The 12,681-nt window shown below is 53.2% G+C and overlaps 1 protein-coding gene across 1 annotated transcript in view; it reads left to right on the forward strand.

Moving 5' to 3' along the window:
• Nucleotides 1-9,296, forward strand: part of MYRF (myelin regulatory factor) — a 31,638-nt gene extending 22,342 nt beyond the window's left edge. The window contains exons 14-27 of the mRNA XM_029965958.1: nt 405-514; nt 1,011-1,171; nt 1,605-1,677; nt 2,232-2,320; nt 2,640-2,708; nt 3,290-3,370; nt 4,479-4,564; nt 4,852-5,013; nt 5,789-6,067; nt 6,156-6,243; nt 6,550-6,624; nt 6,772-6,874; nt 7,470-7,544; nt 7,738-9,296. Of these exons, the coding sequence (XP_029821818.1) occupies nt 405-514; nt 1,011-1,171; nt 1,605-1,677; nt 2,232-2,320; nt 2,640-2,708; nt 3,290-3,370; nt 4,479-4,564; nt 4,852-5,013; nt 5,789-6,067; nt 6,156-6,243; nt 6,550-6,624; nt 6,772-6,874; nt 7,470-7,544; nt 7,738-7,824 (1,538 nt within the window). The 3' untranslated portion in view covers nt 7,825-9,296. The remainder of the gene's footprint in view (nt 1-404; nt 515-1,010; nt 1,172-1,604; nt 1,678-2,231; nt 2,321-2,639; nt 2,709-3,289; nt 3,371-4,478; nt 4,565-4,851; nt 5,014-5,788; nt 6,068-6,155; nt 6,244-6,549; nt 6,625-6,771; nt 6,875-7,469; nt 7,545-7,737) is intronic.
• Nucleotides 9,297-12,681: the final 3,385 nt, after the last annotated feature.

A 12,681-nucleotide genomic window follows, 5' to 3' on the forward strand; every position in this document is an offset into this window, starting at 1 on the left:
GAATACACCTCTGAGGCAGGAATGTCCCACGGGAATACACCTCTGAGGCAGGAATGTCCCACGGGAATACACCTCTGAGGCAGGAATGTCCCACGGGAATACACCTCTGAGGCAGGAATGTCCCACAGGAATTCTCTGCCTTTCGCAGGGGCTGTGTCCAGTTCTGCCCTGGGTGTGAGGTGGGCAAGAGGGGGGTTCTCACCTCTGGAATTAAGGAATCTGATGAAATTCCCTCTTTAGGGAGTTTAGTGGGAGAGAAGGTGGCACTTCCCACAGGGGAAAGGTTTCTCCAGGTATCCACCTCTCTTTGGGAGTACAGGTAGATCCTACAGCGGGTTGATGATCCCTGTCCATGGAATTTGGGGATAATTGACCCCCCCCATGCTCTCTCCACGTGTCCCCAGGTGTCATCGCTCAGGAGGTGAAGGAAATTCTCCCGGAAGCTGTGAAGGACACCGGGGACCTGGTCTTTTCCAATGGGAAGACCCTGGAGAACTTCCTGGTGGTGAACAAGGTTGGTGACAGCCAAGAGGCTGGTGAACCCAGCTCCAGGATATGGAATGTGGTGCCTGGGAAACGCTCCTGGCACCACCCAGATGAGTTTCAGGCCTGGCTGCGATTCCAGAAGTTGGGAGCAACTCTGGGTGGGCACTGGACCTGGGCAGGGAGGGAAATCTGGCAGCATCTCCCCTGGGAAGGGCTCCCTGCTGGCAGCTTCCTGCAGGGAGTCTCCCGGTCCTAATCTCCCCTTTCTGGATAAGATAAGGTGCTTATGTCAAGATACCCTGGAGCACCCGGTCTCCTGACCTTTCCCAACCTGTTTGCTGCTCTGGGAATCACCTCCCATGCCCCACGGGGGTGGGGACAGCCTCCCACGTCACACCCGGAGGGTTGGAGAGATCCAGGTGGTCCGTGCTGGGTGACTCCCGTAGCCTTTCCCACGGGATGTGGCACGGGAGAGCAGTCAGGGCGGACAGATCCAAGTGTTCCTCATCCTGATTCCCTGGCAGGAGCGGATCTTCATGGAGAACGTGGGGGCCGTGAAGGAGCTGTGCAAGCTGACGGACAACCTGGAGACCCGCATCGACGAGCTGGAGAGGTGGAGCCACAAGCTGGCCAAGCTCAAGAGACTGGACAGCATGAAGTCTACCGTGAGCTCCGGAGCCTTCAGGTACAGCCAGAGCCAAGGAATGTCCCCTTGGATCCCAGGAAACTCCGAGTGGCAGCTGGGATCGGGAAGTGGGAGATGGGGAGGGTGTTGGGATGTTGTTGTGGTGTTGTCTGACATCACTTGGGGTTTAAGGAGCTGAGGCTGGGGAGGTTTGACGTTCCCAAAAACACCCCAGATGGAATTGTCTCCAATTCCAGCTGTCTGCCATTTCCTCATAGCAGAGTTTCCCATGCTTCCAGAACCTCCATCCTGACCCTGCTTATGCAGGTTTTGGGACAGAACTGGGGCCCTCTGGGCAAAGCCCCCAAAGAGTTTGTGACTGTCATGCCACACAGAGGGTTTGTTGCCTACTGGAAAATCCCATTTTTCCCTGGGAATGGCTTAGAGAGTCATCCCTGCCCAGCTCAGCTCCATTGCTCCTTTTTCCTTGCAGCCAAACAGGGAGCCAGTTCAGCCGGGCGGGAAGTGTTCCCCACAAAAAGAGACCTCACAAAGTGGCCACCAAGGTGAGGGACGGATCCCAAAGGAGCAGTGCCAGGTGGGAGGAGCTGGGAGGGCTCATCCTGGAGAAAAGGAGGATCAGGGGGCCCTTACCCCTTTGTAAAATTCCCTGGCAGGAGGGTGGAGCCGGGTGGGATCGGACTCTGCTCCCAAGCGACAGGATGAGAGGAAACGGCCACCAGGGGGGATTTAAGTCAGATATCCTGGGAAATTCCTTCGTGGAAAGGGTTGTCCAGCTCTGGCACAGACTGCAGTGGTGGAGTCCCCATCCCTGGAGGGATTTAAAATCCGTGTGGATGTGGGACTAGGGGACATGGTTTAGTGGTGCCTATGGAGTGGTTGGACTCTGGAATCCCAGAGGGCTTTTCCGGCCTTAATGATTCCATGATACTCCTTTTGTCTGTGCCTGGTGGGGGTGTTAAATGGCTTCCAGACTGGGGGGAGTTCAGGATTTCCAGGGAGCAGGAAGAGAGCTCGGGATGGGCTTGGGGAGGACCGTGGCAGGAATCTGAGCTGATCTTGGGGTTCCTGAGCTGATCTGGGTGTTTTTTCCTTGCAGTCTCCGTCGGTTGTCCCGGAACAGGCCTGTATCAGCCAGCGCTTCCTGCAGGGCACCATCATTGCCCTGGTCATCATCATGGCATTCAGGTGATTCCCAGCACCTGGGATGATCCTTCTCCCTTGGCTCCCTCTGGCTGATCCGTCTGGGCTGTGCCATCCATGGGGGGTGCAGTGAGGGGCTTTTTCCACGTAATCCTGGAATGCTTTGGGTTGGAAGAGACCTTAAGGCTCAACCAGTTCCAACCCCGACACCTTCCAGTATCCCAGGTCGCTCCAACCTGGCCTTGGACACTTCCAGGGATGGAGCAGCCACCTTTCGTGGGCCAGAATCCCTTGGGAGCAGATTGATACCTAGACAGAGCCCTGCTCCATGTCCCTGCTCAACTTTCCCCTCTCTCTTTTCCAGCGTTGTGTCCATGTCCACTCTCTACGTGCTGAGCCTGCGCAGTGAGGAGGATCTTGTGGATATTGACGGGTGGGTGTTTTTGGGAACTGCTGGGAAGGGATGAGGGGGCCTGGGAGAGGCTGAGGCACAAAACTCAGCTGCCCTGGCATCGTGGAGCACAATTCCAGAGGGGCAAATCCCACCCGACACACCCACACATCCCAGTCTGGTGTCAGTTGAGTTATCTGGAGCGAGAAGTGAGGAATATCTGGAGGAAATGAGGAATATCTGGAGCGAGAAGTGAGGAATAGAGAAGGAAAAGGGAATGCTCCATTTGGCTGCTTACCAATCCATTCATGGCCAGGCTTGGATTTTCCTTGGATACCGCTCTGGCCTCATCCCACTGGTTCAGTGGGACTGGACCAGCTTTGGGAGCTCCTGTCACCTGATAATGAGTCTCTTTTTCTCTCCCTCTTTTCCCTGTCCCATTTTTCTTCCTCCTCTCCTGCTTCCATCTCCTCATCCAACCCGTTTTTCCTTCCACTTTGTCTTTAATTTTCCCCATTTTTGTCTTTTCCTTCCCGTTATCTTCCACATCCTCTTTCGTTCCCTGTCCTCCCGGGCATCTTCCCGCTTTTCCTCTTCTCCCTGTGTCCCTCGCTGTCCTGCAGCTCCTTTGCTGTGCCCACTGCCTGTCTCCTGGCCCTCTTCCGGCACGGGGGTCCCGGAATTCCGGTCGCTCTGTGTCCACGGTATGTGACTGTTTCATTATCCCGTTACTCCTTCTCTTAATTCCTCTTTTTTTTCCTACCATCTGCATCCCAGGAGACCAAAAAAACTGAAGCAAAACTGAAAGCAGAGAAATGGATGTGAGACTCCAATGGGATTCGAGGAGGAAGGACTGTGAACCCTGTTAGGCAGGGGAAACTGGGATTAGGAGATGAAAAACTCAGTTAATTAAAGGTTAAATAAGGAAATTACATCCTGCAAGTAAAGCAGGATAAAGCCACACATGGAAAAGGTGAATGAGGCAGTGGAAGGACACGAGGGACAAGGGTTGGATTTTGATGGGATGAAGGTGAAGCTCCGCATTCTGTCCAGGAGACCGGCACTGAGTCTCCTTTCACCTGGAAAAGAAATCCCTGTAATAAAATAAGTCTTGCAGGGGTCAAAGTGGGTTTTTGATTTCTCCCAGGGTGGGAAGCTCCATTAATCCCTGGGAAACCTGGAACAGTGCTCAGGGATAGGTAAGACATGGACACAGGTGCCCAAAGGCACTGCAGACCTGGGAGAAAGATTTTCCCCCTTTCCCATCTCCCTTATCCTCAGGAGATGCCTGTGGTGTCCTCAGCTCAGGTCTTGGATAGCTGCAGTGAAACACCTGGAATTCCACAGGATTAACTTGTGTGTGTTTGTGAGGAACAAGGTGAGGAACAGACAGTCTCGGAGAGATGAGGGGCACATTCCTTAGGGAATGTAAGTGCTTGGAGCCTGTTGAGTCCCAAGAACCCAAACCCAGCCAGGATATCACTGCTGAGAGTGAAATCCACCCTGTTCCAGGATGATCCAGGAGTGCTGCTGGTGTCCTCTGAAGCAGCTGGGAATTGTCCTATTGCCCTTGCCAGACATGGGACTGCCATAGGATTCCCTGTGGATTTCTAAGCTCTCCTTGCTGTCTTCATGGCTTGTGTGCCTCTCTCCTGCCTTCCCTTTCCCAGATCATTCCACTCTGTCCTCCTCCGTGTCTCCTGTTCCTCTGTGTCCCTCTTCCCGTTATCTCGCTGCAACCTCTTCCCTCCACACCTACGAGCGGCACCACAGTCTCAATCCAGGTTTTCACCTTGCTTTCCTGCATTCCAGGTCAAGCCAGAACATTGATAAGACACAGACGGTGCGATCCACGGCCATATCCGATGGAGCCGGCAGCAGGAGTCCCCCGGAGCACGGTGGGTGCTGGGTTGGGATTCAGGATGGTGGGTTGGGATTCAGGATGACGGGTTGGGATTCAGGATGATGGGTTGGGATTCAGGATGATGGGTTGGGATTCAGGATGATGGGTTGGGATTCAGGATGACGGGTTGGGATTCAGGATGACGGGTTGGGATTCAGGATGACCAGGGTGGTGCTTCCCCCATCCCACCGTGCTGGGATGGCTCTGCTTTCATGGAATGGGTGGTGGGGCACTGGGCGCTGCTCCTGTTGGATCCCTTGAGTTATTCCCGTGTCCCTGCAGTCCCGGAGGACACAGCTGGAGTATCCCTGGGCACTCCTGCTCCCAGTGTCCTGGCCTGTTTCAGCCCTCCGTGTTTCTCCGTGTGCTGCTCCGCTGTTCCCACTGGCGGCTCCTCCGTGGTCCCCTCGGAGACCAGCCCCACTCATGGCACCAACAGGACAGGTGAGGGCCATCCCAGATTCACAGAGGTTCTGGGGCATCTCCAAGGTTTGCGTGACATCCTTGTCTCTCACCTCCTGCTCCCTGTGGGATGGTCTCCTTGGTCTCCTCTGGGATGAACAATTCCAGCTCCCTTTCCCCACACCTTCCCTCTAGATCCTTCCTCATCCTTGTCCCCCTCCTTTGGAAGCTCTCTAATGGCTTTATATCCTTTTGTTTATATCTTTTACATCTTCTATATATCCTTTATACAATATATATATCCTTTATACCATATATATATCCTTTATATCTTTATATTTATCCTTTATATCCTTCTCTGCCCATGTGCACAGTTCAGACATCCCTGATCCTGCTGCCAGGGGTAAGTTGGGGCTGGAAAGGATTTGGAGCTTCCCACTTTTCCAGCACAAAGTCACAGGAAGCACTTCCAGGCTCAGCTCACCTGAGCAACCCTACCTTGAGGTGTGACCTCATTCCCTCTTCATTCCATCCCTGGCACCATTGGGCACAGAGGGAATGGAATCACAAAATCCTGAAATGGTTTGGATGGAAGGGACCTTAAAACTCATCCCATTCCATGGACAGGGACACCTTCACTAGACCAGGTTGCTCCAAGGCCTGTCCAACCTGGATTTGAACACTTCCAGGGATGGGGCAGCCACAGCTTCCTGGGGCAGCCTGGGTGATTCAGGAGGTGACATGGGGACAGGGTGATCCTGGTGCTCCTACCCAATCCCAGCCTCTCAGCACAACCTCCTCTCCCATTTTTCCACAGACCAAAGCCAGACCTCCCTCCTTCCAGCGACAAACATCAAAGCCAAATCCAGGGGCATCACCGGGAAATCCTCCTCCTACTCCAAGTGGCCAAAGACTCCTGACAGGTCTCAGAGCTTCGGCAGCCCAAATGCCAGCCCCTCCTCCCCCTTCTCCCACATCCAGGGCAAATCCAAGTACATCTCCAACCTCTCGCTCTCCCGCAGCAGCTCCCGGCAGCGGCGCAGCCTCCGGCAGCCGGTGAGCGAGCGGCTCCGCACAGAGCATCCCGGCACGGATGGTACGTGGCTCCCACCTCCTGTCCCTCCCAGCCTTCCTCCCTCAGGGCTTTCCAGCTGTTCCTAAACACTTCATTCTCCCGCCGACAGGGCCAAGCCCAGTGCTGGAATCCATCCGGATCCTGGAGATCAACCTGACCATCCATTCCCAGTACTGCGCCGCTTCCGACGCCTGCAGGTGAGGGGGAAGGGCTGGCTGGTGGCACCTTGGTGGCAGCAGCACTGTGGGAAGAAAGAAATGGACAAATCTTGGAGTTTTTCCAAGATTTCCTTGGGTGTTTTCTGCTATCACCTCATGGCAGCTCACGCCATTCCCTGGGAATTGGAACTGGTGCCGCCAGTGCTGCCCTCAGGGAAAGTGTTTGGCAACGGGCTCATCCTTGGGAAGATCTCCTGTGTGAATTCTCAGCCCAACAGGGATTTTGGGTCTTATCCCACCCTTCCCAGAGCCTGGTGACATCTCATCCTCTCTCTGTGTTCCCAGGACTGGAAACTTCAGCTTCCGCATCCCTGTGAACCAGCGGACGGCCGTGGACACCAACCTGACCCTGGAGATGAAGTGAGTGGCCAGGGATCCAAAGGAACATCCCTTGGGTGTTCCAGTGCCCCCAGAGGGGCCGGACACTGATGTGGCCATGGTGTCTCCGTGGGGAAGGGGCCGTGGATGTTCCCCCTTCCAGACTCTCATTGTGTCCTCTCTTCCCAGCTCCTCCTCCGCTGTGTCCATCTCCCTTTGTGGCCTTGTCTCCAGTGATCCCTGCCAGGATGCTGTGAGCAGGAACAGCTCCATGGATACCATGGATGCACAGGTAAGGAGAAGGGAACAGCTCACAGTCAGCCCAACACAGCACCCACAGGCAGCACAGGAGTTTCTGGAGCGAATTTGTGCTCAAACATGGAATAATTTTGGTTGGAAAAGCCCTTCAAGATGATGGATTCCAACCATCCCCCCAGCATGGCCAAGGCTACGCCAGATCGTGTTCCCAAGTGCCACATCCACACGGGTTTTATCCCCCAGAGGTGGGGACTCCACCACTGGAGCCTGTTCCAATACTTGACAACCCACTCCATTACAGGAATTTTCCCACATATCCATCCAGAACCTCCCCTGGCACAAGTTGAGGCTGTTTCTTCTTGTCCTGTCCCTTGTTCCCTGGCAGCAGAGCACAGCCCCACCTGGCTCCACCCTCCTGTCAAGGAGTTGTAGGGAATGAGGAGATTGCCCTGATCCTCCTTTTCTCCAGGATGAGCCCACCCCCAGCTCCCTCAGCCGCTCCTTATCCCACTCGTTCTCCGGGAAACCTCCGTGGGGTCACTCCAGAGCCCAAGGCCGTGTGTTCCCTCCCCAGAACATCCCTCTGCTCATCCCTGATCTCATCCCAGCTATTCCCTTTCCTTCCCCAGGACACCACGCACCGCTGGCCTCTGGTGATGATGTCTTTCCAGGAGTTTTCCTACCACTTCCGAGTGGCTCAGCCGGTGAGTTCCACCAGCTGCTTCTCCTTCCTCTTGCCTTGTGGAAGGAGAGACATGTGGGATCGTGGCAGGTTTAGCAGCCACGTGGCACCACCGCTGTTGGTGGTGGGGGGATGATTTTTCCAGCCCATAATCCAGGCAGAATTCCCTCCTTGGCATCCTGCCCCCGCCTGTAAGCTCGTTTTCCCATTCCCAGGGCCAGGCCGACTGCGGCACTTCCCCGGAGCAGCTGGGCCAGCTCTTCACTGACTATTACTTCCAGTTTTACTGGCTCTGCGAGTGATGCCCGGGAGCACCAGTGCCCTCTGCTTGGAGACAGGAGGGGGACTGGTGCCACTGGGGAGCCTCCTGAATTCCCCAGCCCCGCCTCATCCCCGTGTCCTGCAGCAGCTCCGGAGCTGGAATGCTGGTGGCTGGTGGTGCTGAGCACACCCAGGACCTAAAACCCACCACCAGCCCCGGGGTGGCTCCAGGGGTGACCTCGCGCCCGTTCCCACCATCCCACGTCCCTCTCCTTTCCCTCCTGGAGACCCCTGTGTCCTCCGTCGCTTCTCCCTCCCCTTCCAACGCTGGATTGGGAAGCATCACACTGGACTGAAGGCCACATCCCAAAGGGATGCTCCTTCCTCAGATCTCCTGGTGCTCCGGGGTGTCCCACGTCAGTTCTTCACAACACTGGAATTGCTTCAACACTGGAGCCCTTTCTGAGGGGTTTGGCCTTTGGAAAGGAGGGCTGTGCCTGGACATACTGGAAGTCGTACACTGGAGTTGCTGTTCCTTCTAGTTGGCCCAGGGCCACTTCCCACAGACCCCCTGGAGCCCCCCAGACTTGCCAATGGACACGTTCCCCTGGGAACAACCCAAGAAGGAGCAGCTTCCACATCATTCCCCCTCCTCTCTGTGCTCTTAAATCCCACCAGACCCAGGTCTGGATGGATAAAACTCCCACTAAAGCCGCTGCTGAGGCCACACCACGCGTGGGGGCACTTGGCATCAACCCAGGGGTGACAGATGACCGGGATTCTCCCACACTGATTGTTGTGGGATCTGTTTTTATCCATCTGGGAGCAGTGTATGGAGCTGCCTGGTCGGCTCTCAAGCCAACACCAACCCCTGCCCAGATGTGCAGGACAGAGACTGCTGGAAAATCCTGGAGCGCCCTGCAGAGCAAGGCTGAGTCCCTGGGAATGTGAGGATCTGTGCCAGGGCGGGATCTCTGCCTCGGGAGAGGGTGGTGGTCTCCCAAAAAGTGGGAATGGCAGCGGCTCCGAGCCGTCCCTGCCCTCCCAGAGCACTTGTGTTGGGGTATTTTGGGATATATTACTGTTACAAGTCCTTAACTTGCTAAACTACTGAGTTCTTTGGGGTTTTAAGCCGTAAAAAAAAATGGGAATTTCATCCTGTCCCACCGAGCCACGTGGGAAAGCCAAGTGGCTCCATGGGTATCCCCCTCCCCATCCCACTCCGGCTCCTCGTGCTAAAAAGGAGTTATCTGCATTCCTGGAGGCTCAGCCACTTCCAGGTTATTCTGAGATGGATTTCCCTAAGGAAAACAGTGAGGGGGAAATGCCACACACTGATCCTGTGGACACTTGGGAGCTGCTCCGGAAAAACAGGATGGTTTTTATCCAGGTAAAGTGATGGTTCCTGTGGATGACTGGTTTTATCTCTTGGCATCCACCTCCTGAGCTTATCCCAGCACAGCAGCCCTAGAATTCCTCGTTGGAGTCAGTGGTTTCCAGGTCAGGGCTTTAGGCCTGGAAGCAGCAAACACTGAATTACACAGTTATTAAAATCCACTGAATCCTGGGAAGCAGGAAATAGTGGGTGAGCAGGGAATTCCGAGCAGCTAAGCAGTCGGAAAACCCAATTTTGGGAAGCTCAGTGGGACAACAAGACACCCCAAGGCTTGAGAATACCTGAGCACAAGGAGGTCGGCTCCCTGCTCAGCAGGATTCTCTGTTTCCCCCTCAAATCCCGAAGGAAACACCTGGATGTAGCTCAGTGCTCTTCCCTCTGCCTGCCCCAAGGGGTTTTTCCTGGCTTTAAGCTGGAAAGTGAATTCCCTGGCAGGTTTATTGTCCCTTGGCAATCAGCGGCCCAGGCTGGCACATCCTTCCTCAGGTGAGTGATGCCGGGCTGGGAGAAATGGCCCTTGGAAGAGGAAACAGGGAATGTTGGGAGGGCCAGAGCCTGCAATCACCCCCTCAGATCCCCTCCACCTCATCCAAGACTTCCCAGCACATCCCAGCCCGCTCCTGAGGGAAGGAATCAATCAGTGGTGGCCAAGGAGGAGCTGGGATCTCTCAGGTGTCCCCACGATGCTCATCCATGGGATTTAGTGGGATTCCCAGCAAACCGAGTGCCTGAGGGCTTGGAAACATCTCTGGTGCCTTTTCCCTTGTGGAACAACCCCAGGGAACAGTGTTTTCCCACCTATTTGTCAAATGCTGCCTCAAAAACTGTGGCTTAACCGGGATGAGGCACCTCCTGGAGTGCCAAGGCCAGCCCTGCCCACACGGGGCCGGGAGCAATCCCCGGGATAGGGAAAGGACAGGGATTCAGGGTGGAGCTTTTAGTGGCAATGGGATCTTGTGTCTGAAGTGGCACAGGTTTCCCAGAGGAGCTGTGGATGCCCCATCCCAGGAAGTGTTCAAATCCAGGTTGGAGCAACCTGGGCTAGTGGAAGGTGTCCCTCCCTGTGGAATTGGTTGGGCTTTAAGGTCCCTTCCCACCCAAACCGTTCCAGGATTCCCTGTTAAAAATCACCAGCTGCTGCCCAGTGAGGCAGAAATGGGGTTTATAATTATAAAATTAAAATCAAGGAGTCATGGAATTGCTTCTAGGCCCGTGGAAACAGCTGTTTGTATGGATTTCTCCCCAAAACCCCACACCTGCCCCTTCCCTGTCCCCAGTCAGTCCCAAGAGAGTTCACAATCAGGCCTTTCCCTGCGTGGGACGGAGGGAATTCTGAGCTTGGAGAAATCCCTCTTTATCCAGAGACATTCCTGGCAGGAAGGAAGACAAAAGGGTGGAAACTTGGGCTGTTTGGGAATTTGTTTCAAAAGCAAATTCCCAACTCTTCTGTCCTGCTGTTGGAGCTTAAAGCCTGTAAATAGAGACTATGGCACCACTGGAAGACTTAAGGAAAAAACCACCAAGTAAAGCACTAATTTGTTGGTTTAAATGTTGCTGCCACAGCTTTAATCACTGTATTTTGCCAGCCAGTTTGTAGAGTTGCATTTGTAGCAGGTTATTCTTGATTCCTGGTTTTTATTTGTGGGGAACAAACGTTGGTTTCCCTCTTTTCTTCCTGATTTATATTTATATTTTGCTGAATTTGGAGGGGCTGAGTCTCTGGATTCCTCCCCCCCCTATTTTTTTTTGTTTTGTTTTGTTTTGTTTTGTTTGGCTTATTTAGACTTTGTTTTCTTCTGGAGGTAAATGTGCCCATATGAATAAAATATATAAATACTGCTTTGTATCCAAGGATGGCTCCTGGTGCTTTCCTGCCTTCCCAGGGAATAATAGTGGGATGGAGGAAATTCCCTGTCTTTAATCAGTGGGAGTTTCTGGATGTGCTCAAACAGTGTCCAGTCAGAGTTGTTGGGGATAAAAAGGAGAAAGGAAGGAGCAAAAACAAATTAGGGAGGGAAAAGAAATTAGAAAGAGGGAGAAAAATGAAGAAGGAAAAAAAAAGGGAAAATGGAAAATGAAAAAGGAAGATTAAAGGGAAAAGAGAAAGACAGGAAAGGGAAAAAGGAAGAAGGAAAAGGAGCAAAAAGGAGAAAGGAAAAAATGAAGAAGAAAAAAAGGAAAAAGAGAAAAGGAAAAAAGGAGAAAGGAAGGAAAAAGGGAAGGAGAAAAAAAAAAGAAAGCAAAGGAAAAAAAAAAAAGGAAGGAAATCTGCTGCTGACCTGTTATTTCTCACATGTGAGAGGGCAGGGCCAGATCCAGAAGGATCCAAGAGTCCACAAAAGGAAATCTTCCTTTCCAAATAGGAAACTGGGGCTTGAATTTGTGTTTTGGAACTGGAATTGTTTGAAAGCTGGGCTAAAATTCCAATCTGCCCTTAAAAATCCATAAATCTGTTTATAGACCAGGCAGTTAATTCAGGAATTAATAAATTAATTAATCCAGCTCTTTGCTCTCACTACTGAGCCATAAAACTCCTGGTTCAGGATGAGAGCATGCACAGCATTCCAAATAAAGGGTGAGGGGATACCATGGCAAGTAAGACTGAAGGATTAAAAACAGCTTTAGGCTTTAATTTCCATAGACTGGCTGTACCAGGACACAAGGTGGCACTGGAACTCTTCTGGCCACACACAGTGTGGAAATCTGGGATAACCCCGGGCATATCCCAAAGCATCTGGACCTTGTGCCAATATGGAGAAAAGGAGGATCAAGGGGGGACCTCCTGGCTTTCCACAAATTCCTGACAAGAGGTTGGAGCCAGGTGGGATCAGCCTCTTCTCCCAGGGAACAAGTGACAGGATGAGAGGAAACAACCTCAAGTTGCACCAGGTGAGCTGTAAGTTGGATATTAGGGAGAAATTCCTACATGGAAGGGGCTGTCAAGCATTGGAACAGGCTCCAGTGGTGGAGTGACCAGCCCTGGAGGGATTTAAAATCCCTGTGGATGTGGCACTTGGGGCCATGGGCAGGGGTGGCAGTGCTGGGGGAATGGTTGGACTCTCTGTTCCTAAAGGGTTGTTCCAACCCATACGATCCCATTATTCCATCCAAGTGGTTTGGAAAATCCAGGTAAACAGAAACACCTAAAAGACAAAGCAGGAGTCCCGAGGCAGGTGTGTCACAAAGCCAGTTTTATTCGGGTGTCACGCACCACACCTGACACAGGAGAGCTTGTTGGTTTTTTTGCTGAAATACAAAAGAAATATAAAAAGAGCTTCCCCGAATCCCACGTCAGGGGGTTCACACGTAGATCCCGACCCAGAGCAGCAGGAACAGGACTCCGAAGCCCATGAAGAGCGAGGCCACCAACGAGATCAGCAGCTCCTTGTAGATGTCCCGGGTGTATTTGGTGGATGTCACCTCGTATCTGCAGGACCGAGGTTAAGGTGGTAATCTTAAACAAGGGGAGGGGAGCCCGGGACTGGTGGGATGATCCGGGATC

This window comes from Manacus vitellinus, unplaced genomic scaffold (assembly GCF_001715985.3).
Source record: "Manacus vitellinus isolate BGI_N305 unplaced genomic scaffold, ASM171598v3 scaffold_127_pilon, whole genome shotgun sequence".
NCBI classification, from domain to species: Eukaryota; Metazoa; Chordata; class Aves; order Passeriformes; family Pipridae; genus Manacus; species Manacus vitellinus.